Source organism: Lagenorhynchus albirostris, chromosome 17 (assembly GCF_949774975.1).
Source record: "Lagenorhynchus albirostris chromosome 17, mLagAlb1.1, whole genome shotgun sequence".
NCBI lineage: Eukaryota > Metazoa > Chordata > Mammalia > Artiodactyla > Delphinidae > Lagenorhynchus > Lagenorhynchus albirostris.
In genome coordinates this window covers 11,156,624-11,183,561 of record NC_083111.1, presented here as the reverse complement: position 1 = coordinate 11,183,561, position 26,938 = coordinate 11,156,624, and the positions used below count along the sequence as shown (strand labels likewise).

The window sequence follows — 26,938 nt, the reverse complement described above, 5'->3', positions numbered from 1 at the left end:
GAGTACTCATTAGCGTGAGCTCTCCTGGAGGCTGCCATTTTGACACCAAGTCCTGGGCCATCCAACAGCCTGTAGGCTTCAGTGCTGGGACACCTCACACCAAACGACCAACAGGGTGAAAACACACCACACGCATCAGCAGACAGGCTGCCTAAGTCTTTCTGAGCCCACAGCCACATCTAAACACGCCCCTTGACATGGCCCTACCCACGAGAGGGACAAACCCACCAGTGGGCAGGCACCAGTCCTTCCAGCCAGGAAGCCTGCACAAGCCTCTAGACCAGCCTCACCCACCAGGGGGCAGACACCAGACGCAAGAGGAATTACTATCCTGCAGCCTGCAGAACAGAGACTGCAAACACAGAAAGACTGACAAAATGAGACAGCAGAGGAATATGTTCCAGACAAAGGAACAAGATAAAACCCCAGAAGAACAACTAAGGTAAGTGCAGATAGGCAATCTACCTGGAAAAGAATTCAGAGTAATGATAGTAAAGATGATCCAAGATCTCGGAATAAGAATGGAGGCACGGACTCAGAAGATACAAGAAATGCTTAACAAAGAGCTAGAAGATGTAAAGAACAAACAAACAATTGAACAATAACTGAAATCACAAATACACTAGAAGAAATCAATAGCAGAATAAATGAGGGAGAAGAACATATAAGTGAGCTGGAAGACAGAATGGTAGAAATCACTGCTGCAGAGCAGAATAAAGAAAAAAGAATGAAAAGAAATGAGGACAGTTTAAGAGACCTCTGGGACAACATGAAACACACCAACATTCACATTATAGAGGTCCCAGAAGAAGAGAGAGAGAAACGGCCTAAGAAAATATTTGAAGACATAAAGCTGAAAACTTCCCTAATGTGGAACAGGAAACAGTCACCCAAGTCCAGGAAGCACAGAGAGTCCCATACAGGATAAAGCCAAGGAGGAACACACCAAGACACAAATTATTCAAACTGACAAAAATTGAAGACACAGAGAAAATATTAATATTAAAAGCAACAAGGGAAAGGCAACAAATAACATACAAGGGAATCCCCATAAGGTTATCAGCTGATTTTTCAGCAGAAACACTGCAAGCCAGAAGGAAGTGGCATAATATATTTAAAGTGATGAAAGGGAAAAACCTACAACCAAGAATACTCTACCCAGCAAGGCTCCTGTTCAGATTCAACAGAGAAATCAAAAGCTTTACAGACAAGCAAAAGCTAACAGAATTCAGCACCACCAAACCACTTTTACAACAAATGCTAAAGGAACTTCCCTAGGTGGAAAAGAAAAAGCCACAACTACAAACAAGAAAATTACGAATGGGAAAGCTCACCAGTAAAGACAAAAATACAATAAAGGTAGGAAATCATCCACACACAAATCTGATATCAAAGCTAGTAATCTTGAGGAGAGTACAAATGCAGGATATTGGTAATGCATTTGAAATAAGAGAGCAGGAACTTAAAACAGTCTTGTATACACATACTATGAGGTTTTGCTATACCAAACCCTCATAGTAACCACAAACCAAAAATCTACAATAGATATACACACAAAAAAGAAAGAGGAATCCAAACATAACACTGAAGATAGTCATCAAATCACAAGAAAACAAAAAAATAGAAGTGAAGAAAAAAGACCTACAAAACCAAATCCAAAACAATTAACAAAATGACAATAAGAACATATGTATCAGTAATTACCTTAAATGTAAATGGATTAAATGCTCCAACCAAAAGACACAGACTGGCTGAATGGATACAAAAACAAGCCCCGTATAATATACTGTCTACAAGAGACGCACTTCAGACCTAGGGACACATATGGACTAAAAGTGAGGGGACAGAAAAAGATATTCCACGCAAATGGAAATCAAAAGAAAGCTGCAATAGAAATACTCTTATTAGACAAAATAGACTTTAACATAAAGTCTGTCACAAGAGACAAAGAAGGACACTACATAATAATCAAGGGATCAATCCAAGAAGATATAACAATTGTAAATATATATGGATCCAACAAAAAAGCATCTCAAAATATAAGGCAAATACCAACAGCAGGATGAAAGTAAAAGAATAGAAGAAGATATATTATGCAAACATTAACCAAAAAACAACCAAACAGTTCTGACTACATTAATATTAAATAAAGTAGACTTAAGAGCAAACAAAATTATCAGGGACAGAAAGGGACATTATATTACAGTAAAAAGATAAAAGACACAGCAAGCCTAAATATGTATGCACCAAACAAGAGACCTCCAAAAAATGAAAAGAGCTGACAGAAAAGAAAGGAAAAATACACAAATCCACAAATACAGTGGGAGACTTCAACACCCCCTTTTCAACAACTGTTAGAATAGAAAATCAAGAATGATACAGAAGAATTTAGCAACACCATCAACCAACAACTTCTATTTAACATTTATAGGACATTCCACTAACAACAAGAGTACACATTATTTTCTAATACCCATAGAACATAAACCAAAATGGCCCATATCCTTGGGCCATTAAAAAAACCTCAACAAGGCTTCCCTGGTGGCACAGTGGTTGAGAGTCCGCCTGCCGATGCAGGGGACACAGGTTCGTGCCCCGGTCCGGGAAGATCCCACATGCCGTGGAGCAGCTGGGCCTGTGAGCCATGGCCGCTGAGCCTGCGTGTCCGGAGCCTGTGCTCCACAACGGGAGAGGCCACAACAGTGAGGCCCGCGTACCGCAAAAAAAAAAAAACAAAAAAACCCCAAAAAATTTTTTTTAAAAAATGGAAATACACCCTTCAACAACAACACAGGGGTTAGGGGCTCCAACCCTCCCCGTGGTCCAAAATCTGCATATAAATTATAGTCCGCCCTCTATATCTACAGTTCCTCAGTATCCACAGTTCTGCACCTGCAGATTCAACCAACCTCAAATTGTGTAGGACTATAGTACTTACTACAGAAAAAAATCTGCATATAAGTGGGAACACACAGTCCAAACCTGTGTTACTCAAGGATCAACTGTACAGTTTATGTCCTCTGACCACAAAAGAATCAAACTAGAACTCAATAACCAAAAAATAATAGCAAAATTTCCAAATATTTTGAAACCAAACAACAAACTTCTAACTTCAACAGTTAAAAGAAGTTTTCTCAAGGGAAATTTAAAAATACAATGAACTGAATTAAAATAAATATATCAAAACTTGTGGGATGCAGCTAAAAGCAATGTTGAGAAGGAAATTTACAGCACTAAATGCTTACATCAGAAAAAGAGGATTTGGTTCAGGAAGGTGGAGTAGAAGGACACGCTCTCACTCCCACTTCCAAGAGCACCGGAATCACAACTAACTGCTGAACAATCATAGACAGGAAGATTGTCGACAGGAAGACTCTGGAACTCACCAGAAAAGATACCCCACATCCAAAGACAAAGGAGAAGCCACATGAGAGGGGAGGGGGTGGGGCACAATCACAATAAAATCAAATCCCATAACTGCTGGGTGGGTGACTCACAAACTGGAGAACACTTATACCACAGATGTCCACCCACTGTAGTGAAGGTTCTGAGCCCCACGTCAGGCTTCCCAACCTGGGGGTCCGAAAACGGGAGAAGGAATTCCTAGAGAATCAGACTTTGAAGGCTAGCAGGATTTGATTACAGGACTTCAACAGGACTGGGGGAAACAGGCTCCACTCAGGGAGCACACACCAAGTAGTGTGCGCATCAGGACCCAGGGGAAGGAGCAGTGACCCCAGGGGAGACTGAACCAGACCTACCTGCTACTGTTGGAGGGTCTCCTGAAGAGGTTGGGGGTGGCTGTGTCTCGCCATGAGAACAAGGACACTGGCAGCGGAAGTTCTGGGAAGTACTCCTTGGCTTGAGCCCTCCCAGAGTCTGCCACTGGCCCCACCAAAGAGCCCGGGTAGACTCCAGTGTTGAATTGCCTCAGGCCAAACAACCAACAGGGAGGGAACCCAGCCCCACCCCATCAGCAGACAAGCGGATTAAACTTTTACTGAGCTCTGCCCACCGGAGCAACAGCCAGCTCTACAGAAAACTTGCACAAGCCTCTTAGATAGCCTCATCCTCCAGAGGGCAGACAACAGAAGCAAGAAGAACTACAATCCTGCAGCCTGTGGAACAAAAACCACATTCACAGAACGATAGACAAGATGAAAAGGCAGAGGGCTATGTACCAGATGAGGGAACAATATAAAACCCCGGAAAAACAGCTAAATGAAGTGGAGATAGGCAACCTTCCAGAAAAAGAATTCAGAATAATGATAGTGAAGATGATCCAGGACCTCGGGAAAAGAATGGAGGCAAAGATCGAGAAGATGCAAGAAATGTTTAACAAAGACCTAGAAGAATCAAAGAACAAACAAACAGAGATGAACAATACAATAACTGAAAAGAAAAATACACTAGAAGGAATCAACAGCAGAATAACTGAGGCAGAAGAATGGATAAGCGACCTGGAAGACAATGGTGGAATTCACTGCTGTGGAACAGAATAAAGAAAAAAGAATGAAAAGAAATGAAGACAGCCTTAGAGACCTCTGGGACAACATTAAACGCAACAACATTCGCATTATAGGGGTCCCAGAAGGAGAAGGGATAGAGAAGTGACCCGAGAAATATTTGAAGAGGTTATAGTTGAAAACTTCCCTAACATGGGAAAGAAAATAGCCATCCATGTCCAGGAAGCGCAGAGTCCCATACAGGAGAAACCCAAGGAGAAACACACCGAGACACATAGTAATCAAATTGGCAAAAATATAAAGACAAAGTATTGAAAGCAGCAAGGGAAAAACAGCAAATAACATACAAGGGAACTCCCATAAGGTTAAGAGCTGATTTCTCAGCAGAAACTACAAACCAGAAGGGAGTGGCATGATATACTTAAAGTGATGAAAGGGAAGAACCTACAACCAAGATTACTCTACCTGGCAAGGATCTCATTCAGATTCGAGGGAGAAATCAAAAGCTTTACAGACAAGCAAAAGCTAAGAGAATTCAGCACCACCAAACCAGCTCTACAACAAATGCTAAAGAAACTTCCCTAAGTGGAACACAAGAGAAAAGGACCTACAAAAACAAACCCAAAACAATTAAGAAAATGGTAATAGGAACATACATACCGATAATTACCTTAAACATGATTGGATTAAATGCTCAACCAAAAGACACAGGCTCACTGAATGGATACAAAAACAAGACCCATATATATGCTGTCTACAAGAGACACACTTCAGACCTACGGAGATACAGACAGAAAGTGAGGGGATGGAAAAAGATATGCCATGCAAATGGAAATCAAAAGCTGGAGTAGCAAAACTCATATCAGATAAAATAAACTTTAAAATAAAGAATGTTACAAGAGACAAGGAAGGACACTACGTAATGATTAAGGAATCAATCCAAGAAGAAGATATAACAATTATAAGTATATATGCACCCAACATAGGAGCACCTCAATACATGAGGCAACTGCCAACAGCTATAAAAGAGGAAATGGACAGTAACACCATAAAAGTGGGGGACTTTAACACCTCACTTACACCAATGGACACATGATCCAAACAGAAAATTAATAAGCAAACACAAGCTTTAAATGACACAATAGACCAGATAGATTTAATTGATATTTATAGGACATTCCATCCAAAAACAGCAGATTACACTTTCTCCTCAAGTGCGCATGGAATATTCCCCAGGATAGATCACACCTTGCGTCACAAATCAAGCCTCAGTAAATTTAAGAAAACTGAAATCATATCAAGCATCTTTTCTGACCACAACGCTATGAGATTAGAAATAAATTACAGGGAAAAAATGTAAAAAACACAAACACATGGAGGCTAAACAGTATGTTACTAAAAAACCAAGAGATCACTGAAGAAATCAAAGAGGAAATCAAAAAATACCTAGAGACAAATGATAATGAAAACACGACAATCCAAAACCTATGGGACGCAGCAAAAGCAGTTCTAAGAGGGAAGTTTATAGCAATACAAGCTTACTTCAAGAAACAAGAAAAAACTCAAACAACCTAACCTTACACGTAAAGGAAATAGAGAAAGAAGAACAAACAAAACCCAAAGTTAGCAGAAGGAAAGAAATCATAAAGATGAGAGCAGAAATAAATGAAATAGAAACAAAGAAAACAATAGCAAAGATCAATAAAACTAAAAGCTGGTTCTTTGAGAAGATAAACAAAATTGATAAACCATTAGCCAGACTCATCAAGAAAAGGAGGGAGAGGACTCAAATCAATAAAATTAGGAATGAAAAAGGAGAAGTTACAACAGACACAGCAGAAATACAAAGCATCCTAAGAGACTACTACAAGCAACTCTATGCCAATAAAATGGACAACCTGGAAGAAATGGACAAATTCTTAGAAAGGTATAACCTTCCAAGACTGAACCAAGAAGAAACAGAAAATATGAACAGACAAATCACAAGTAATGAAATTGAAACTGTGATTAAAAATCTTCCAACAAACAAAAGCCCAGGACCAGATTGCTTCACAGGTGAATTCTCTCAAACATTTAGAGAGCTAACACCCATCCTTCTCAAATTCTTCCAAAAAATTGCAGAGGAAGGAATACTCCCAAACTCATTCTATGAGGCCACCATCACCCTGATACCAAAACCAGACAAAGATACTACAAAAAAAGAAAATTACAGACCAATATCACGGATGAATATAGATGCAAAAATCCTCAACAAAATACTAGCAAACAGAATCCAACAACACATTAAAAGGATCATACACCATGATCAAGTGGGATTTATCCCAGGGATGCAAGGATTCTTCAATACATGCAAATCAATCAATGTGATACACCATATTAACAAATTGAAGAATAAAAACCATATGACCATCTCAATGCAGAAAAAGCTTCTGACAAAATTCAATACCCATTTATGATAAAAAGTCTCCAGAAAGTGGGCATAGAGGGAACCTACCTCAACATAATAAAGGCCATGTACAACAGCAAACATCATTCTCAATGGTGAAAAACTGAAAGCATTTCTTCTAAGATCAGGAATAAGACAAGGATGTCCACTCTCACCACTATTATTCAACATTGTTTTGGAAGTCCTAGCCACAGCAATCAGAGAAGAAAAAGAAATAAAAGGAATCCAAATCAGAAAAGTAAAACTGTCACTGTTTGCAGATGACATGATACTATACATAGAGAATCCTAACGATGCCACCAGAAAACTACTAGAGCTAATGAATGAATGTGGTAAAGTTGCAGGATACAAAATTAATGCACAGAAATCTCTTGCATTCCTATACACTAATGATGAAAAACCTGAAAGAGAAATTAAGGGAAAACACTGCCATTTACCACTGCAACAAAAAGAATAAAATGCCTAGGAATAAACCTACCTGGGGAGACGAAAGACCTGTATGCAGAAAACTATAAGACACTGATGAAAGAAATTCAAGATGATACGGATAGAGAGATATAACATTTTCTTGGATTGGAAGAATCAACATTGCAAAAATGACGATACTACCCACAGCAATCTACAGATTCAATGCAATCCCTATCAAATTACCAATGGCATGTTTTTACAGAACTACAACAAAAAATCTTAAAATGTGTATGGAGACATAAAAGACCCCGAATAGCCAAAGCGGTCTTGAGGGAAAAAAACGGGAGCTGGAGGAATCAGACTCCCTGACATCAGACTATACTACAAAGCTACAGTAATCAAGAGAATATGGTACTGGCACAAAAACAGAAATACAGATCAATGGCACAGGATAGAAAGCCCAGAGATAAACCCACACACCTATGGTCAACTAATCTATGACAAAGGAGGCAAGGATATACAATGGAGGAAAGTCTCTTCAATAAGAGACTGGGGTGGTGGTGTGATGAATTGGGAGATTGGGATTGACATATATACACTACTATGTATAAAATGGATAACTAATAAGAACCTGCTGTATAAAATATAAATAAAATAAAATTCAAAATAAAGAGAAAGTCTCAAATTAATAATATCAACTCTCACCCAAAGAACCTAGAAAAAGAGCAAAATAAACTCAAAAGTAAGCAGAAGGAAGAAAATAATAGGAGCAGAAATCAATAAAATTGAAAACCAAAAAAAGAAAAAAAAGAAAAATCAATGAAAGAGAAAGCTTGTTCTTTGAAAAGATTAATAAAATTGACAAATATTTAAAAAAGAGAAGGCATAAATTACTAACATCAGGAATGAAACGGGATATATTATTATAGACCACGTAGCTATCAAAAGCATAATAAGGAAATACTACAAACAATTCTATACACATAAATCTAACCAGTTAGATGAAATGGACCAATTAATTGAAAAATACAAAACTACTACATCTCTTCCAATATGAAATTCTTAAGACAGTCACATAACTATTAAGGAACTTGAACTCATAATTTTAAAAACACGCCAAAACTCAATTCCACCTATGGCCAATTAATCTATGACAAAGGAGGCAAGACTATACAACGGAGAAAAGTCTCTTCAATAAATGGTACTGGGAAAACCAGATAGTTAAATGTAAAAAAATGAAATTAGAACATTCTTTCACACCCTACACAAAAATAAACTCAAAGTGGATTAAAGGCCTAAATGTAAAGCCAGACACTATAAAACTCTTAGAGGAAAACATAGGCACAACACCCTTTGACATAAATTGCACAGCAATATCTTTTTCAATCAGTCTCCCAGAGTAACAGAAATAAAAACAGAAATAAACAAATGGAACCTAATTAAACTCAAAAGTGTTTGTACAGCAAAGGAAACCATAAACAAAACAAAAAGACAACCCACACAATGGGAGAAAATATTTGCAAACGAAGCAACCAGAAAGGGAGTAGTATCCAAAGTATACAAGCAGCTCATGTAGCTCAAAATACAAAAAAACACCCAACCCAATCAAAAAATGGGCAGAAGACCTAAGAAGACATTTCTCCAAAGAAGACATACAGATGGCCAAGAAGCACATGAAAAGATGCTCAACATCACTAATTATTAGAGAAAGGCAAATCAAAACTACAGTAAGATATCACCTCACTCCAGTGAGAATGGCCCTCAATCAAAAAATCTGCAAACAATAAATGCTGGAGAGGGTGTGGAGAAAAGGGAACCCTCCTACACTGTTGGTGGAAATGTAAATTGGTACAGCCAGTATAGAGAACAGTATGGAGGTTCCTTAAAAAAACTAAAAATAGAGCTACCATAAGATCCAGCAATCCCACTCCTGGGCATATAACCAGAGAAAAACATACACGCACCCCAGTGTTCACTGCAGGCACTGTTTGCAATAGCCAAGACATGGAAGCAACCTAAATGTCCATCGACAGATGAATGGATAAAGAAGATGTGGTACATATGCACAATGGAATATTACTCAACCATAAAAAGAATAAAATAATGCCATTTGCAGCAACATGGATGGACCTGGAGATTATCATACTAAGTGAAGTAACTCAGACAGAGACAGATATGATATTTGTCTTTCTCTGTCTGGCTTACTTCACTTAATATCATATGATATCGCTTTTATGCGGAATCTAAAATGAACTTATAAAACAGAAACAGACTCACAGACTTAGAGAATGAACTTACAGTTATCAGTGGTGAAGGGTGGGAGGAAGGGATAGACTGGGAGTTTGGGATTGACAGGTACACACTGCTATGTTTAAAATAAAATGCCTTTCTGTATGTATAAATAGATAGATAGACAGACAGACAAATAAATAAATCTCATCAAAAAGAAATCAACAGGTCCGGATGGTTCACTGGATAATTCTCCTAAATGTTTAAAGAATTAACACCAGTTCTATACAATCTCTTCAGAAAATAGATAGCTTCATTTTTTGAAGCTAGTATTACTCTGACACCAAAACCAGACAAACAATCAGAAAGTTAATTGTAAAACATAAAACTATAAACTTGAAAAAAACAAAAACAGGAGAAAAATCCAAAGGATCTAACATAGGCACAGAGTTCTTACACTGACACCAAAAGCATGATCCGTAAAAGGGAAAAACAAACGAATTAAAATATAAAACTTTTGCTCTGTGAAAGACCCTGTTAAATAGATGAAAAGATAAGATTTAACTTGTCCTATTTGCCCTACATTTGGGAGAAAATGTTTACAAACCCACACCTCTGAAAAATGACTCATACCTAGCATATATAAAGAACTCGCAAAAGAAAACCAAATTAGAAAATGGGCAAAAGACGTGAAGAGACATTTTATTCAAAAGCATATGAAGATGGCAAACATATGAAACGATGTTCAACATTATTAGCCAATAAGGAAACACAAATTAAAATGAGATGTACAATACACACCTATTAGAATGGCCAAAAAAAAAAAAAGGAAAAAAGTAACATCATCAAATGCTGGTGAGGAAGCAGAGAAGCTGGATTAGCCAGACACTGCTGGTGGGAATGTAAAATAATGCAGCCATTCTGGAAAATAGTGTGTCAGTTTTTTAAAACTGAACATGCAACTACCTTATGACTCATATAAACCAACAATTGCCCTCATGGGCATTTATTCCAGAGAAATGAAAACTTATGCTGGCTCAAAATCCTGTACACGTTTACATTAACTTTACCTATAAAAGCCAAGAACTGGAATCAATCCAGATGTCCATCAACTGGTGCATGGTTAAACATGTGGTCCATCCATACCAAGGAATACTACTCAGTACTAAAAGGGAAGGAACTGCTGATACACACAGCAATCTGGATGAATCACTAGAGATTATGCTTAGTGAAAACAGCCAGTCCCAAAAGGTTGTATATTGTATGATTCAATTTATATAACTATCTTGAAATGACAAAATTGTGAAAATGGAGAACAGATAAGTGATTGCCATTAAGGAGGGGTTAGAGATGGAAGTGAAGTGGGTGTGGCCATAACAGGGCCACAGGAGGGGTTCCTGTAGTATGGAAATGTTCTGCATCTTGACTTAACCAGTGTCAATATCCTAGGTGTGATAGTGTACCATGTTTTGCAGGATGTTACCACTGGAGAAAACTGGGTAAAGGGTACAGGAAATGCTTCTGTATTCTTTCTTGTAACTGCATGTGAAGAATCTACAATTATCTCAAGAAGTTTAATCAAAAAAATAAAATAAACATCTTAAAAAAGAAAGGCTAGGACTTCCCTGATGGCGCAGTGGTTGAGAGTCCGCCTGCAGATGCAGGGGACACGGGTTTGTACCCCGGTCCGGGAAGATCCCACATGCCGCGAAGCAACTAGGTCCGTGACCCACGGCCACCGAGCCTGCGCGTCCGGAGCCTGTGCTCCGCAACGGGAGAGGCCACAACAGTGAGAGGCCCGCGTATCGAAAGAAAAAAAATAAATAAAGGCTGTGCTTGCTTCGGCAGCTCATATACTAAAATTGGAACGATACAGAGAAGATTAGCATGGCCCCTGCGCAAGGATGACACGCAAATTCGTGAAGCATTCCATATTTTTTTCCAATGCAGGGGTTGCGGGTTCGATCCTTGGTCAGGGAGCTAGGATCCCACATGCCTTGCGGCCAAAAAACCAAAACATAAAACAGTAGCAGTATTGCAACAAATTCAATAAAGACTTAAAAAAAAAAAAAGGCTCTTTACCTGCTAATCCTGCAATAATCTGGTCTGTTCATCTACTGCTATGTCCTCACTCCTACTTGTCATTCAAATCAAATTCCTTTTTTGCTCTTGGATTACTTAATTCTTATTTTATTCAGCTAATACCACTCAAATGAAATTACTCTCTAGCTAAAGTCAATGATAATCTTTCAAATGCAAAACAAAATGGAAACTTGCTAGGTTTTTGGTTTACCTAGCCTCTAAGTATCTGACACTGATGGAAGTTTACTCTACTTCCCTGAAGATCTCCTACCTCTGCTTCCATGACAACACTCTCTGATGGTTCTCCTTCCGCCTCTTGAGCTACTTCTGGCAGGTAGGGGAGTCCCTTCTTTCTCTTTCTTTTTTTTCTCCTGATTTACTCCCAAATGCCAGCTTTATCCAGGATACAAATGCTCTTCATGTCTTATATATGCTCCTTGAGTACTCTGGGTACCAGCCATTCTATCCACATGTTGAAGTGCAAGCATTCTTTATCAATATCTAGCTACATAAACTGTCTCTAGAGCAATGTCAACGTCCCACAGGAAGCTCAAACACAGCATATTCCACATTGGACTACCTCTTACTCCCACCCTCCAGAAAGAAATCTGTTTTCCTATATTCTTATTAATTGTTCCACCATTCTCATATCCTAGCCAAAAACCTGGGGGTTATCCTAGACTCTTCCTTTCTCAACCCCAATACCCAAAAAGGTTCTTAAAAAAGTTTAACATTCTTCTGAGTATCCCTTGATTTTGTCCTTTTTCTCCATGCCTTCTGTCGGTTTCTTAATTTAGTCACACTCTTATCATCTCTTATTTAGCCTATTTCCTGACTTGGCTCCCTTCTATTCTTTACAGTGTTTACAAGGAAATTTAACTAAAATACAAATTTGATATTATTACTATGATGCTTAAATTTCTTCCACCGCTCTACAGTGCTTTCAGGAAAAAGTATAAACTTCTTAGCCTAACATGTATGACCTTTAAATCTCGACCTACTTTCCATATTCTTCTCCTACAGCTTACCCTTCCCTGCCACTCTCTAGCCTCATGGAGCCATTTGGAGTTTCCTGAACATGCCATGTGGCCTCCTGATTAGTACCTTTAATCACATTCATTTTACCTGGAATACAGCCTTCCTAGCTCAGTGGCTCCTACTGCCCCTCAGCACTCAGCTCTATCATCTACCCCCCTGAGAAGCCTTGCTGAACCTCTCATCCCACAGTGGCCTTCTGTATTCACTTAGTAGTCTTTCCAGTATCACTCTTATTTAGTTTTGTAATCTCCTCTAGCAAGTATTTCCAAGTATTCCTGGAAAGCTGGGACTGTGTCTTATTTTATCTATGTATCCTTGATGCCTAATAAGAAGAGTTGAATAAGCTGAATAGGTGTTTATTAGATTGAAGAGTAGTCAATAATTTACTCAGGCTCTATCAAATAAATGAAAGCACTTCTGTAACTCTTGCATACTGTCTCCTTTGAATCAAAACTCATCCTGAAGCCAGGACATGAAACCAACCTAAATGTCCATCGACAGATGAATGGATAAAGAAGATGTGGCACATTTATACAATGGAATATTACTCAGCCATAAAAAGAAACGAAACAGAGTTATTTGTAGTGAGGTGGATGGACCTAGAGTCTGTCATACAGAGTGAAGTAAGTCAGAAAGGGAAAAACAAATGCCGTATGCTAACACATATATGGAATCTAAGAAAAAAAAAGGGTACTGATGAACCTAGTGGCAGGGCAGGAATAAAGACGTAGATGTAGAGAATGGACTTGAGGACACGGAGTGGGAAAGGGGAAGTTGGGGTGAAGTGAGTGTAGCATCAACATATATATACTACCGAATGTAAAATAGTTAGCTAGTGGGAAGCAGCCGCATAGCACAGAGAGATCAGCTCGGTGCTCTGTGATGACCTGGAGGGGTGGGATAGGGAGGGTGGGAGGGAGGCTCAAGAGGGAGGGGATATGGGGATGTATGTATGCATATGGCTGATTCACTTTGCTGTACAACAGAAACTAATAACACAGTATTGTGAAGCAATTATACTCCAATGAAGATCTATTAAAAAAAAAACTATCTTGACTATACAAATTTCCTAATATGATCCACGGTGATTCCTCTGCCTCAATAAGACCATTAGAATTACTTACTTATCTAAACGTATTTATGATAGGTCTTTCTGATTTCTCATTTTAGAATGTAAACTTCCGGAGGGCAAGGAATTCTGTAATTCTTAAGGACTAGGACACAGTTACAGGTCTCTTAAGAACTTTACAAATACCAGCTGAGTGTTTAAAATGAACAGAAAAGATGACCACTCAGAAAAAAAAAAAGAACTGGGTTACTAGAGATCAAATTAGGCTAATAAAAGGAAATACTGTACATGTATCATCTTAAAATACTAAATACCGCATCTCAGCTCTGATAGCCATCCAGACTAACCTTCGTCTTGTTGAACATTCTCCTTCTTCTTTGGCTAACCATCCAACATCAGCAAAAGACACCACTGCATCCTCTCCTGGCTGTCTGGGGCTCCATTCTGTTGTAGGGCTGGTAAGCTATAAGTTACAAATAGGCAAAGTTCTTCATCTAGCACCAAAATGGTAGAATAAAACATTTTCTTACCTAAGGAAAATCATCAGCTCTAGCGTTACAAACACATGGACAGTTTCTAGCATTTCCACTGAAGGTCTCCATGAAAGAGACCTTTAGTTATGTTATACTGTTGTTTAATAGTGCATGCAATCTCTGAATTATAATTTAACTCATTCAATTTTTATTTTACAGGTCAAATGAGACTCATTAAAAAAAAAAAACCTCTATTCATCCTAAAACATTAAGAAAATTTTTAGAATTTAAACATTATAAATCAGTTCTTTTCTGAAGAGATTTAGTAAAAAGTATAGTGACCAATTTGTGCTAAATCTGGGAATATTTTTAAATGGATATTATATAGATACACTGTTACAATAATGAAAATACATTTTCAAATATCATTAGAGCTCTTGATTTTTAAATTAAAGTATTAACTATATTAAAGAACCAAAAATACAAATAGCAGAACAGAATTCTCTAGCTAACCTTAAACACCTAGATGAAGGAACAGAATATTCTGAAATAAATATAACAAAGAAAAAGCGTGCAAGTTCTGAAACTGACCTTCAAAAAATGGAAAAATAACTTAATTGAATTAAATTTGTTTTGTTATAAGAATAATGCCTCAGAGCCAGATGGCCAATGAATAATAGTTATCAGATTAATGTAATACTTCCTACAAGTTGAAGTAAGGTTTAAATAAAAAAGAAAATGCAGACTTTTTAATTGAAGAAAAACGTTTAAGAGGCCAAAGAGATTTACATGTATTTATCAGAAAGCTTCTACAGTAACCCATGCTTTGTTTGAACCTTCTTACTATTATCATTGCTAGATGAAGCTTTTGGAAGCTACACTTAAATAACACTTGTTCCTCAACTGTAAAATATACCATACAAACACATAATACTAATATGGTTAAAATTTTTAAATAATGTATCTTTAATTTTTAAATAATATATCTTTAATATTAAGAATAAAATTTTAACTAAACATATTGGCTCCTGGTATGTGCACGCATTCAGATACCATAATTACCTAACATTATCAACTTCATAGAGTAGTATTAGAAAACTGACATTTTAACAAGATACTAAGAATATCAAGTATTTAAAATGCCTTAAATTCTGGCTTTGGGGAAGGACGGGGGTATAGGAAAGAAAGAAAACAAGTATATTAGAAGAGTAGAGATTTAAGGACTTAATACTGGGCAAAAACAAAAACAAAAAAACTAATAACGGAATTAAGATGAAAAAGCTTTCAAAATACCAGCGTTCTGGGCTCCCCTGGTAGCGCAGTGGTTGAGAGTCCGCCTGCTGATGCAGGGGACACGGGTTCGTGCCCCGGTCCGGGAAGGTCCCACATGCCGCGGAGCGGCTGGGCCCGTGAGCCATGGCCGCTGAGCCTGCACGTCCGGAGCCTGTGCTCCGCAATGGGAGAGGTCACAACAGTGAGAGGCCCGCGTACCGCAAAAAAAAAAAATACCAGTGTTTTAAGGCACACAGTGGAGTAACTGTGGTCAGAAGAGAAAAAAAGTATAAGCTTCAGCAAGTACATTGTCAAGGGATATGATCAAAGAAAAACCAAAAAGAAGATTTTTCTACTTCTCCCTTATATGTTTCAGAAATTTATCTAAATAAGTCAATAAAAAAATAGTTTTCAGTAAATTGGTATCCTGTACAACTTAAATAATATAAATGAACTAGGCATCACATCTGATCTCAAGAGCCTGTGAATCTGGCAATATTCTGTTGCTATCCATTACTAAGAACAGAATGGTATATTAATACTCCCGTAACATTATAAAATGGAGATTCTAAGTGGGTTACATGGAGATTCGGGAACAGGAAGGTCCCCCAAGCTCTGTGGAAGCTCCTAGAAAATACAGTATTTAATGGGCTATTTTGTACAAGTGACAAATCATAAAGGTAAAACCTGAATGGTCCCTTCCTTAAGGTGCTAGTTCATGAAGATCAATTTGGTTACCTAACTCTTTGTTTAGAAAATAAAATTTTGTTCCAATACACTTACTAGTTGGTAGGAAGAAAGGTATATTTAAGATAAATAAAAATCTAGTTTTGACCTTAAGACTTCTTACCTTCCCATAAAAGCTACAAAAATTGCTGTTTTCTTCCCAGATATTTTTGTTCATAAAAGGAAGCAAAATACTTTTCTAAGAATACTCAAAAATATAAGTTAAACCCACTCTGTGACAGCCTTTCAAAGTATTTTATTTTATAATGTAAAGATCATACAATATTTCTCAATTTTACATCTGTAACAGTTTGCATATTAAACATGAAATGTTGCTTTTTGCACAAACTGTAAAAAATAAACAATTATTCCATGGACTTAGTCTGTAATCTTACTGAGCATTGATTATATTTAATCACTGAAATAATACCATGTCTATAACATGTACTCAATGAGATGAAAATGTTAATGATACTGTCAGGAACCAATTCCAGAATTGATAATACCTGTATCATTTCTAATTGACATCCTGCACCACAAAACAAAGTAGTTTTAGTATTTAAGTCACGTACTTACATTGTAACAGTGATTTATGCCACCAAAAAAGAAGGGAAACTCATACAAAAAACAAAATAAAACTGAAAAAAATCTAATTTTTTTAAAAGGCCACTTCAGTTGTTGCCGAAATGGGCACTCAGTAGCATAAGAATGAAACAGAAAGTACAGTTCACCTAGTAAAGTACTAGTTTAGGTGAGGTCAGTGTAGGCAAGGGGACTGAGGGCATGGAATTCTTGGAGGTATGATTTAGACACCACTACTGACATGCATGGATGATGGATGGGAAGTTTGAAAAAGAAAAGGTCAACTTACTGAAGGTTCCAGCAAGGTCCTGTCCTACCACAGCTATTGTTAGTAGGGGGGGAAAAAAAAAACGACAGAAATTTTTTTTTTCAAAATCAAGGGCATTATAAAATTTAAAATAAAATTAGTGCTTATTGATTTATCAGTATCCAAATTCCTTTCAGAAAGAAAAGCATTTCATTCAGAGCAAAATTCAGTAAGAGCATTGTATTTTTACTGATCTTAAGAAATTCAAATCAACAGTTGAAACAATTAAATTATCCAAGATTCAATTATATTTCTAGAATTTTACTGAATTTTAGGTAATTTTAAATATTCTGATAATGTAAAACTACACTGAAGAAATTGATTTATTTAATAAAACGCATAAAAGAAAAATATAAAGCTTGTACAAAAGTTGAGATACTTAGAATAAAATATTAGAAGAGCTCACTTTGTCCTCATGTGACTTTTCATAAAATAAACACACTGGCACCGGGAACTAGGATTCTCTCAGTTTCTTGCCAAAAACGGTGTAACAGTAAATATACTCAGTCTATTTTACCACCTTTTGTTTACAGCCAAATGCAAAACACGTATTCTTAAAAGCAACACAGTAAAATAACTTCTAGATTTTTAATTACAGATTTAATTATTCCTCTTTTTCTACCAATTCCTGTCATAGTAAGAAAAAGTAAAAGCAGAATTTCTGCATTTTAATATAGTGACATACAGTGACACCAATAGGCCAAGAGGTATACCTGAGTAAAGAACACCAAACTAAATATTCTAGCTGAGACAGGCACTAATATTGCTGAGTAATGTGGTCACTTTAAAAAAACTGCGCATCTATTAACCCTTCCTATTCATGACACACCTAGAATGGGGGAGGGAAGGAAGGTGAGGGGAGAATAGGGAGAAGAAAAAGGACCAGAGAGACAAGAGGGAAGGAAATGTGTGGGTGTATCTCTCAAAATAACCCAGGAAGGTAAGTAACAGTATCTCCATGGAAAAACAAGTCTGTAAGAAGTCAATTACTGAGAATGAATAAAACATCACAAACAGTTATTTACTGGGTTGGGCTTCAAATTACTATGCCATGTTACCAAATTTATAAAACATAATGCATATATATCTGGATTCAGTTACCCTTAAGGGCCATTTTATAGCTAAAAATATCAAGAAATGGTATGACATCACATGTATGACATCACATGCTAGCATAGTCCAGATTATCAGACAGTAACTGGGAAAAATATGAAGTTTAACAATGAATTTTAGTATGAATCCAGGTACTTATCCACAGATGGCTCAGACATCAAAGACCATGATACCACACTACGTCTCCCACCTCACTAGCTCCTGACAGAGGGGCCTTGTCTTAGCTCAACAGTAACTTCTGTCTTGCCTCAGGACCTCTGCACTTACTGTTCTCTCTGCCAACACTGCCTCACATCCATCCCTCTCCCTAACTCACTGAGGGGCTGGCTCTTTTTAATCCTTATTTGTCATTTCTCCAGGGATGCCTTCCCAGACCACCACTGTTAGTCTCCCCATGCTATACCAATTTTTCCTTCACTGCACTTAGTACAAATTATAGTTTTATGCTTATTAGCATATTTTCTTGCTTAATATCTCTCCCACTGAACCATATCCCAGTAAGGGTAGAGATCGTGTCTGTTTGGTTCACCACTGACCAACAGCACCTAACATAATGCATGGATTTCAAGTTGATTTGCTGAATAAAGATGGGCTGCCAGGTGGCAGGCAGCTGTTTTACTTCCACCTTTAGTCACAGTGTGTGGACTTCATTGAGAATCTTATTCATTACTTGTTTGGTTACAGAACATTCCCTCCACCACCAATTCCAACAATCACTCCTAGCAATCTAAGAAAATGGCCTGGGGCAGGGTTTCCACAGGAAAAAAAGGTAATCCAGGTTAAATTTCCCAGAGTTCTGCCAGTTACTGAGCAGGGATTCAAACTACTGTAGCACAGGGCCCACCCTCCCCTTATCTGATGGTATGCAGGAGCACTTTTTTTTTTTGCCTTAGATTTTTCTAAGTGTAGTATTTATTACCCCAATAAGCCACACTTAAGTTCCATGTTTTTCTTTAACTCATAAAATTTGAAATTTATAAAAATGACCCCAAAGGTGTTTTAGTGATTACTTTCATAATTTGCCAATAGATAATTATGTTACTACTGTAAACTTTCTTTAGCAAAATACTAAAACACAATCTGTAAATGAAGTCCTCAAACTCGGCTACATAAGAAGCTTCTGAAGAGGTTTTAAAAAACAAATGAACAAAAAAATCGAATATATGAAATTCGGATTTAGTAAGCCTTGGATGACACCTTATATTCTTTATACATTCTGTAAGTGTTTTTGCGAGGAGGCTGGGGCCTTGGAGGATGGGGCCTGAGCGTGGATATTTTAATCTTTTAAAGCTCCTGGTGATTTAATTATGCAGCCAGTATTGAGAACCACTGCAAATCAAAACCTCTGAACTCCATTCCAACAAACAGAGCAAATAAACATTGAGTGCTTTTATATGATTTTTTTTTAACGTTCATTACCTCATTTTATTCCCAGCCCAATATTCATTGGGCCCATTAACTGGATGAAGGTGTAAATAAATGTGCTGATCTGTGTTCTGATTTGTGAACCTATAAATACACAGAAATCCAATTTGTTTAAAAAAAAAAGGCAAAAGTTTCGGGAATTCCCTGGCAGTCCAGTGATTAGGACTCCAGGCTTCCAATGCAGGGGGCCCGGGTTTGATCCCTGGTCGCGGAAGTAAAGAGCTCGCATGCCAAGCGGCACGGCCAAAAGAAAAAAAAAATCCAATCTGTAAAACCAGGGAGTTCACTTAGACAACCAAGTAAGTTAATCTGCTATTCTGCTGCAAGGTGGCAATAACAATAAAGTCCCACCACTAGCATACTTTTATTGTGCACTAATTATGTACCAGTTACAATATTCAGGGCTTTGCATGGTATCCTGTCTAACCCTCAAAACACAAAGTAACATGCCTGTCTTGCCCATCATTTATGTGAGTCTTCCTTGTCTGCAGATATATGGGTCAGCTGACAACAATGAAAAGATGGTGTGATTTAGAAGGAACACACTGAGGCTTAAGATTTTGGAGGTGAAACTGTTGTGAGGGCGACCAACTTGAGGTGATGCCTACTGAGTGCTGGGTACAAGAAAAGGAATAGAAGTGAAAGTCTACAGGAGCAGAGGAAGAAAAGAAAATATGAGACTAAGTTCCAAAAGACAGTGAAATCACCCAGGACAACAAAGGACTGGCTTTGACTACTAACTCCTGCTTCTGAATTGACCCATGAACACCTCATTCTCAAGTTTAATCTATTTCAACTTTTCTCTCCCTCCCTGGGTCCCATGGTGGTTCCCCAGTTCCAGACTTTCTATAGCAGTATTTACTCATGTTGGACTCCTGGACAGTCCAAATACATTCCATATCAATCAAACCTCCAAATGAGCCAAAAAAAATAGCAAAAATGAATTGTCAATTTTATTACTCTTAAACGGCATCCCTTATATTTTTTGAAGACTCTACATTTTTTATATTTCTGATAGATGTAGTAAAAAAAAATTAATTTAAAAAAACAGAAGATACAGAAGAATGACAGCAGATTGAAAATATCTAAATAAGTAGCAGATAAAACACTCACTTTAAGAGTGATGCTGAATTTGAAAAGACGCAGCATGCTGCAAAACTGCCTGGAAGTAAAAAATCTCACTATAAACAAATGTCTTCTGTTTTCTACTACATTCTCAAGTAGGTCACCAACATTCCTCTTACCTCTACTCCTCTCCTTTATGTTAATTTCTCTTTTCAAATGCAGCTTCTGTACTAAACCTAAAACTCTTATTCTGCTCAGATGCTTCTAAGTGACTAATAACATTGAGAAAGAAAATCCTGCCAAGAAAATGAACTTGGCCCTAGTACTTCGGCCCACTGACTGTCAAGGCAGATTTGGGTTGCTACCAGAAAATGCTGGATTATCTCCACGTCCTTTCATACATCTCTAGCTATGTGAACACAAATGCTGAAGCAAGTTCTCCTGCAACAAGGTTAAGCAGACAGATAAAATTTTAATGGAATAAATGGAGCAATCAGAAGAAAAGTTACTAAATCTTAGTTAACACAATAGTTATTTGAAGGAAACTGGCAAATAAAGCAATCAGCAATTGGTGTCTCAGTGAACTGAATTCTCAAATTGTGCTTGAGAGAATTACTATCATAGGTTTCTCTACTGTGGTTTTTTTAAAAAGCCCATCATTTGATAAAAATTACTTCTGCAAAGTTCCAACCTGTCAATCTCTAGATTGATGCACAAAGGTCTTGCCAGTCAATCCGCAAGTGGGCGTAACAATGACCTACCTTGTTAGTGAACCTGAACAAATGGTCATTTCTACCACTTACTTAGAAACAGATTTTTAACTCTCTACAAGGAGGAGTGATTTATAAGTAAGACATCTAATAAGCTCGCAGGGGCACTTCTGACCTTCTGAATTATGAATTAAACTTATCTTCCACACTTCACATGCTAATCTATTATTTAAAATTGGTATAGATTATCTGCTGAACTTTATATACTTAAACGTTGAACTAAAAGATTTTCTTATTACTACTGTAGAGAATTACTGAAAAACAAGAATAAAGCTATGTGAAACATGTCTCACACTAAAACAACCGTAAGGAACAAAAACCCAAATCAAGAAAATAGGAACTTATCTCCAAGCAGAGTTGAGCTACTCCTGATTTGGTGCTAGAAGACAATGCTCAAGGTCATCTGGGAATTAACAACTGCTGGGCTTATTATATGCTTCTAAGTCTGTATGTATTCTTAAGGATAAATGTCTTACAGAGCTTGAATAATCACTTCACAGAGGAACTAAAATTAGAAAGACTTTACCGTGGTTTTTATCCTCTTTTATTTTATTGATAGCAGCATCAATAGTGGGGAGAGGTTCAAAAAGTACTTTTAAAGCTGTCTGGCCTATTTACATCACCAATGCACATATTAATATAAAATCTGAAATATATAAAGTACAGTACCTGAAACTGAACTCTTGGACACTGGATCACAGATAAATTAGTACCAATTTTCCTTACAATACTTCGAGATGAACCATATGGCTTCCCAGACCAAAGTACCTAAGTAGGAAAAACCAAAAGTTTAATTACAAGACTTACAGAACTGTTAATACAAAGCACTGGACAGTTAATTGCATGACATGCTGACACATTAATTATGGGATCACAAAGCTCTATGTTATGGGAAATGAGCTAATACTTCTCAATTAAAAATTAAAGAATATATACAGCAGGTTGTTACTAATGCAATAAAGTTTAATGTAAGGCATTATATAAAAATGTAAAAGAACAACTAGTGGAAGTTCCCTGGTGGTTCAGTCTCTGGTTGGGGATCTGATCCCACAAGCCGTGTAGCATGGCCAAAAGGAAGAAAAAAAAAGAAGAACTACTAGTAATTGTAAAATAAAATTATATTAGGAGTAAAAACTCATCTGTTTTCATTAGGTTTTCATCCTACTCTGCAGAGGAAACTATTTTATCTCCTCTGCTATATTTTTAGAATTTTATCTGTAAGTTTTTCAAAACTACAAGCTACTTACAATAGACTTTCAAAACAAATGCAAATCAGTACAAAGTTCAGAATCTGAATTTGTATGACGCAGGATGCTGCATTTTGTTTGCTACACAAGAAGGCCTGGCCAAGGGTGAGTGGGGGCCAAAATCCAGTTGTACTTGTGAGGCCTTGTCTCAGGGGAAAGGTGTCTTTTCCTAATTTATACAAAAGTACTAAATAGGCTAGTGATAACCCTAATGAGCAGAATTTTTCAGATGAAATCATAATACACAGAGGACATTATGCTATGCTTAAAGCAAAAACAAACACAAACCTCAAAGCAAAAAGCAAACAAAAAATGCACAGGCAGAATGTTAAAGCATTACAAATTGTACCTTGAAACTTCTCCCCAAGTATATGCTCTTTCCTTAAAGAGAAAAACTATCCATCTGTTTTGAGTGCTATACCTGAAAGCCTGGACAGAAGAGGTAAAGAGAGGTGGTATACTATTAAAAGCAATTTGGAAAAAAAAGAATGAGAATGATATGACTATTTACTAATTCATTCAACTGAGATATTCAACTGCATCCTAAAACTATTAAATAAATAGTACCAAATCAGCTGGCATGTATTCTGAGCAATGGATACTGATCCCTTTTTAAAGTCACTCCATGCCCATTGTAATTTAAAGAATGGAATTACAGTATGACCAAACAATGTTACTGTAAACAGTTGGACCAAGCAATGTTACTGTAAACAGCCATGGCTCCAACACATAACCCTAACTAGACCTTTAGACCATTCTAAAAGCATGCACAACTTGTAAAACGAGCATAGAAGCAATCTGACTTCTTAGATTTTAGCAATCAAATCCAATTTAAGGTTAACAGTATGAATCAAAGTGAGGATCATGGGGTATATATAATACCTCTGGCATCTGCCTCTGCTCATATAATTCTCATCATCAATATGGTCAAAGTTTCAGATAAATAACAAGGACCTACTGTACAGCCCAGGGAACTATATTCAAGGTCTTTTAATAACCTATAATAGAAAATCTGAAAAAGAACAGATAAATACAAATAAATGTATAACTGAACCACTTTGCTGTATATCTGAAGCTCACACAACACTGTAAATTAACTATACTTCAATTTTTTTTAAATGGATTTAAAAAATTGTTCAAAGTTTCACTGACTGTTTACCTGGGAGAGCTCCAGAAAGTACTATAACCTACACTAGCTACTATAACCAACAAAAACTATAACTCCTGCTTTAGAAATATAAATTAAAAGGATGGACAGGTTGGAAAACTGGTCAGTGGAAAGATAAGAAGACATCAATACTGAAATAAGAATATTAAACAAAGAATATAAGAGGTAAAGTTACTGTGAAGCTTAGAATTACGTGGAGTTCAGGAAAGCAATCATTCAAACCAATGATCATACAGAGGATTATCACATGAATAGTGTTAATAACACATGAGGACCAAGAGGAGAAAAATCATCCGACCAGAGGAAAAAGGGAAGAATCACAGCCTTACAAACCCAACATAGGAGGCCAAGAAAAGCAAGAGGGAAGAGAAATGGGGATATATGTACAGCTGATTCACTTCGTTATAAAGCAGAAACTAACACACCGTTGTAAAGCAATTATGCTCCAATAAAGATGTAAAAAAATAAAACAGACAATATTTAAGCAAACTCTTTACCTTATACATGTTAATAGGCATCGATCTTTTAAAAAAAATAGCCATAGGGCAATAGTAACTACACCACTCAATCATTTCTCGTGTCTTCTATTTAGCCATAAGTCAAAACTCTCCTATGATGTAGGAGAATGCTATTTATACATCACAATGTGACAATTACATAGTCTAATGTGAATCTTCCATCCCTCCAGTAAGCAAAGATCTTAACTGCAGATGAAAAGGACAAAAAAGCTCATGAAGAAAAGTTCAAAAAGGACTTGCCAAGGTCAGAAACTAAGATTTCTGCCAGCTTTTAGCCTTCCTTGCTATGCATGCTTCAGGGCTAAGTTTCAACTATTATCTTCCCATCTGCTTTATATCAGAAGGAAAGAATACCAGGTGCCTTCAACAAGGGAAAGTGGCCAAAGCTTCAGCTTTTACTTATAAGGAATTAGTAGACTATTTAGGCTTTTGATGCAAAGTTAAGGAAAGTAAAAGAACAGATTGCCTTATGTGATTATTTTTTCAAGTATACACAGTGGACTAACATAATGTTGTTGTGTTACTTGTGAACTGCATAACATTTAGCACCAAAAATTGTGAAGCAAGAGTCTTTATAAGCTAATGACTGGGATATTTAGAAAGAAGAGGAGCCATAACCTTCAGTGGATTGAAGAAAAAGTAAGGGGAAGGATCAGCTAACTTCCAAGAAGTCTAAAACTAGGTCTTAACTTTATTTTTTCTATTCAGCCCTCATGGAGGGGGAGAAATTGTAAATGGCTGTGAAGAAATAATGAACAGATGGTATGGAAAGTCACCATCTGTGCACTGGGAGGCTGTACGGCCCAAGTGCATCTCCTACCCTAACTGGTGGCTGAACTGTGTCTTGTCAGTACACTTGTTTGGAGAAGGAAAGGCTTCCTCTAAAGATGAACTGTCAGTAATATCTTTTCAGATCTAAGACAGAGGGCAGGGAGAAAACTGTCATTCCTAGACAATTTGATTTCATTAAGAAATAAGAATTGGGCTTCCCTGGTGACGCAGTGGTTAAGAATCCTCCTGCCAATGCAGGAGTCATGGGTTCGAGCCCTGGTGCGGGAAGATCCCACATGCCACGGAGCAACTAAGCCCGTGCGCCACAACTACTGAGCCTGCGCTCTAGAGCCCGTGAGCCACAACTACTGAGCCCGCGTGCCACAACTACTGAAGCCCACATACCTAGAGCCCGTGCTCCGCAACAAGAGAAGCCACCGCAACGAGAAGTACGCGCACCGCAACGAAGAGTAGCCCCCGCTCAGCGCAACTAGAGCAAACCCGCGCGCAGCAACAAAGACCCAACGTAGCCAAAAATAAGTAAAATACATTTATAAAAAAAAAACAAAAAAAAACAAACAAAAAAAAACAAGCATTCAATTCCATTAAGAAAAAATTAAGTAACAGTAATTTTTTTTAATTAATTTATTTTTGGCTGTGTTGTGTCTTCGTTGCGGTGTGCAGGCTTCTCACTGCAGTGGCTTCTCTTGTTGCAGAGCACGGGCTCTAGGCGCGCGGGCTTCAGTAGTTGTGGCTCACGGGCTCTAGAGAGCAGGCTCAGTAGTTGTGGCGCACAGGCTTAGTTGCTCCGCGGCAGGTGGGATCCTCCCGGACCAGGGCTCGAACCCGTGTCCCCTGCATTGGCAGGTGGATTCTCAACCAGTGTGCCACCAGGGAAGCCCTATTTATTATTATTAAACAAAAAAACTGCTTTGCTTTATTTATAAGTACTGATAAATAATGTAATAATGAATCTGTGTGGGGCATGCATGTTTGCATGTCTGAGTCTAGTAATGACAGTCCATAGCATCTGGCAACAGAGTTTGTAAGTGATGACAGCAAGGAGGAGGATGACACCAGGAGAGCAATTTGTTCTTTGTTAACAATGTGAAAAGCTATTGTCGAAGTGCTGAAATGTGAGGCTGGAATCTGAAAATGTCATCTGTCTCACCATGATGACTGCACTCAAGCTTTATACGGTGGTGATTCATTTCTTAGAGACTAGTTAAATCTATATTTCTATCTGAGAGTCACCATTTAGCAAGAAAAAATATAAACTTAATTCTAATCAAATGTATTTTTCTCAAAAAACTATGTAATATTAACCCAAGGTTCTTATTCTGATATATAATTTTGCATATCCCTGAAATTATACACAAAATTATGTACATATACAACATTTTTCTAGGAAGAAGGTCCATACCATTAATCAAATTTTTAGGGAGTCTAGGACCCAACAAAGTATAAATTCTTAATTCCAAGGGAACCAGAGGAAAATAAAAAGTATGTGTTGGGGAGAAGGGGGTGGAGATAGGAAGATGAAATTCTATAACAATTTTGAAATCCCCAACTGAAGACAACCCTTCCCTCAGTTCTCTTCTTCCTTATCTAAACTCCTAGCCACATTCACATTCTTCCTCCAAAACAGAAGAGGAAAACAAGGTTGCAATTCTTAAGTATTACTGGAAATATATTCCTAATACAAATTAGATATTTGCTGTAACTTTTCAACATAAAATACTGAGATGAACCAGAATCACATT

At 37.4% G+C, this 26,938-nt stretch overlaps 1 protein-coding gene and 1 non-coding gene across 5 annotated transcripts in view; one reads left to right on the top strand and one right to left on the bottom strand.

Moving 5' to 3' along the window:
* MTFR1 (mitochondrial fission regulator 1) overlaps nucleotides 1–26,938 on the bottom strand; it is an 86,016-nt gene that overhangs the window by 29,978 nt on the left and 29,100 nt on the right. For all 4 annotated transcript variants that reach the window (XM_060127619.1, XM_060127622.1, XM_060127620.1 and 1 more), the window contains exons 3-4: nucleotides 22,141–22,239; nucleotides 14,086–14,201 (exon numbers count right to left, since the gene is read on the bottom strand). In XM_060127619.1, the coding sequence (XP_059983602.1) occupies nucleotides 14,086–14,201; nucleotides 22,141–22,239 (215 nt within the window). The remainder of the gene's footprint in view (nucleotides 1–14,085; nucleotides 14,202–22,140; nucleotides 22,240–26,938) is intronic.
* LOC132508439 (U6 spliceosomal RNA) lies at nucleotides 11,382–11,488 on the top strand. Its single transcript, XR_009536578.1, has one exon. It is a non-coding gene; the product is annotated as a U6 spliceosomal RNA (small nuclear RNA).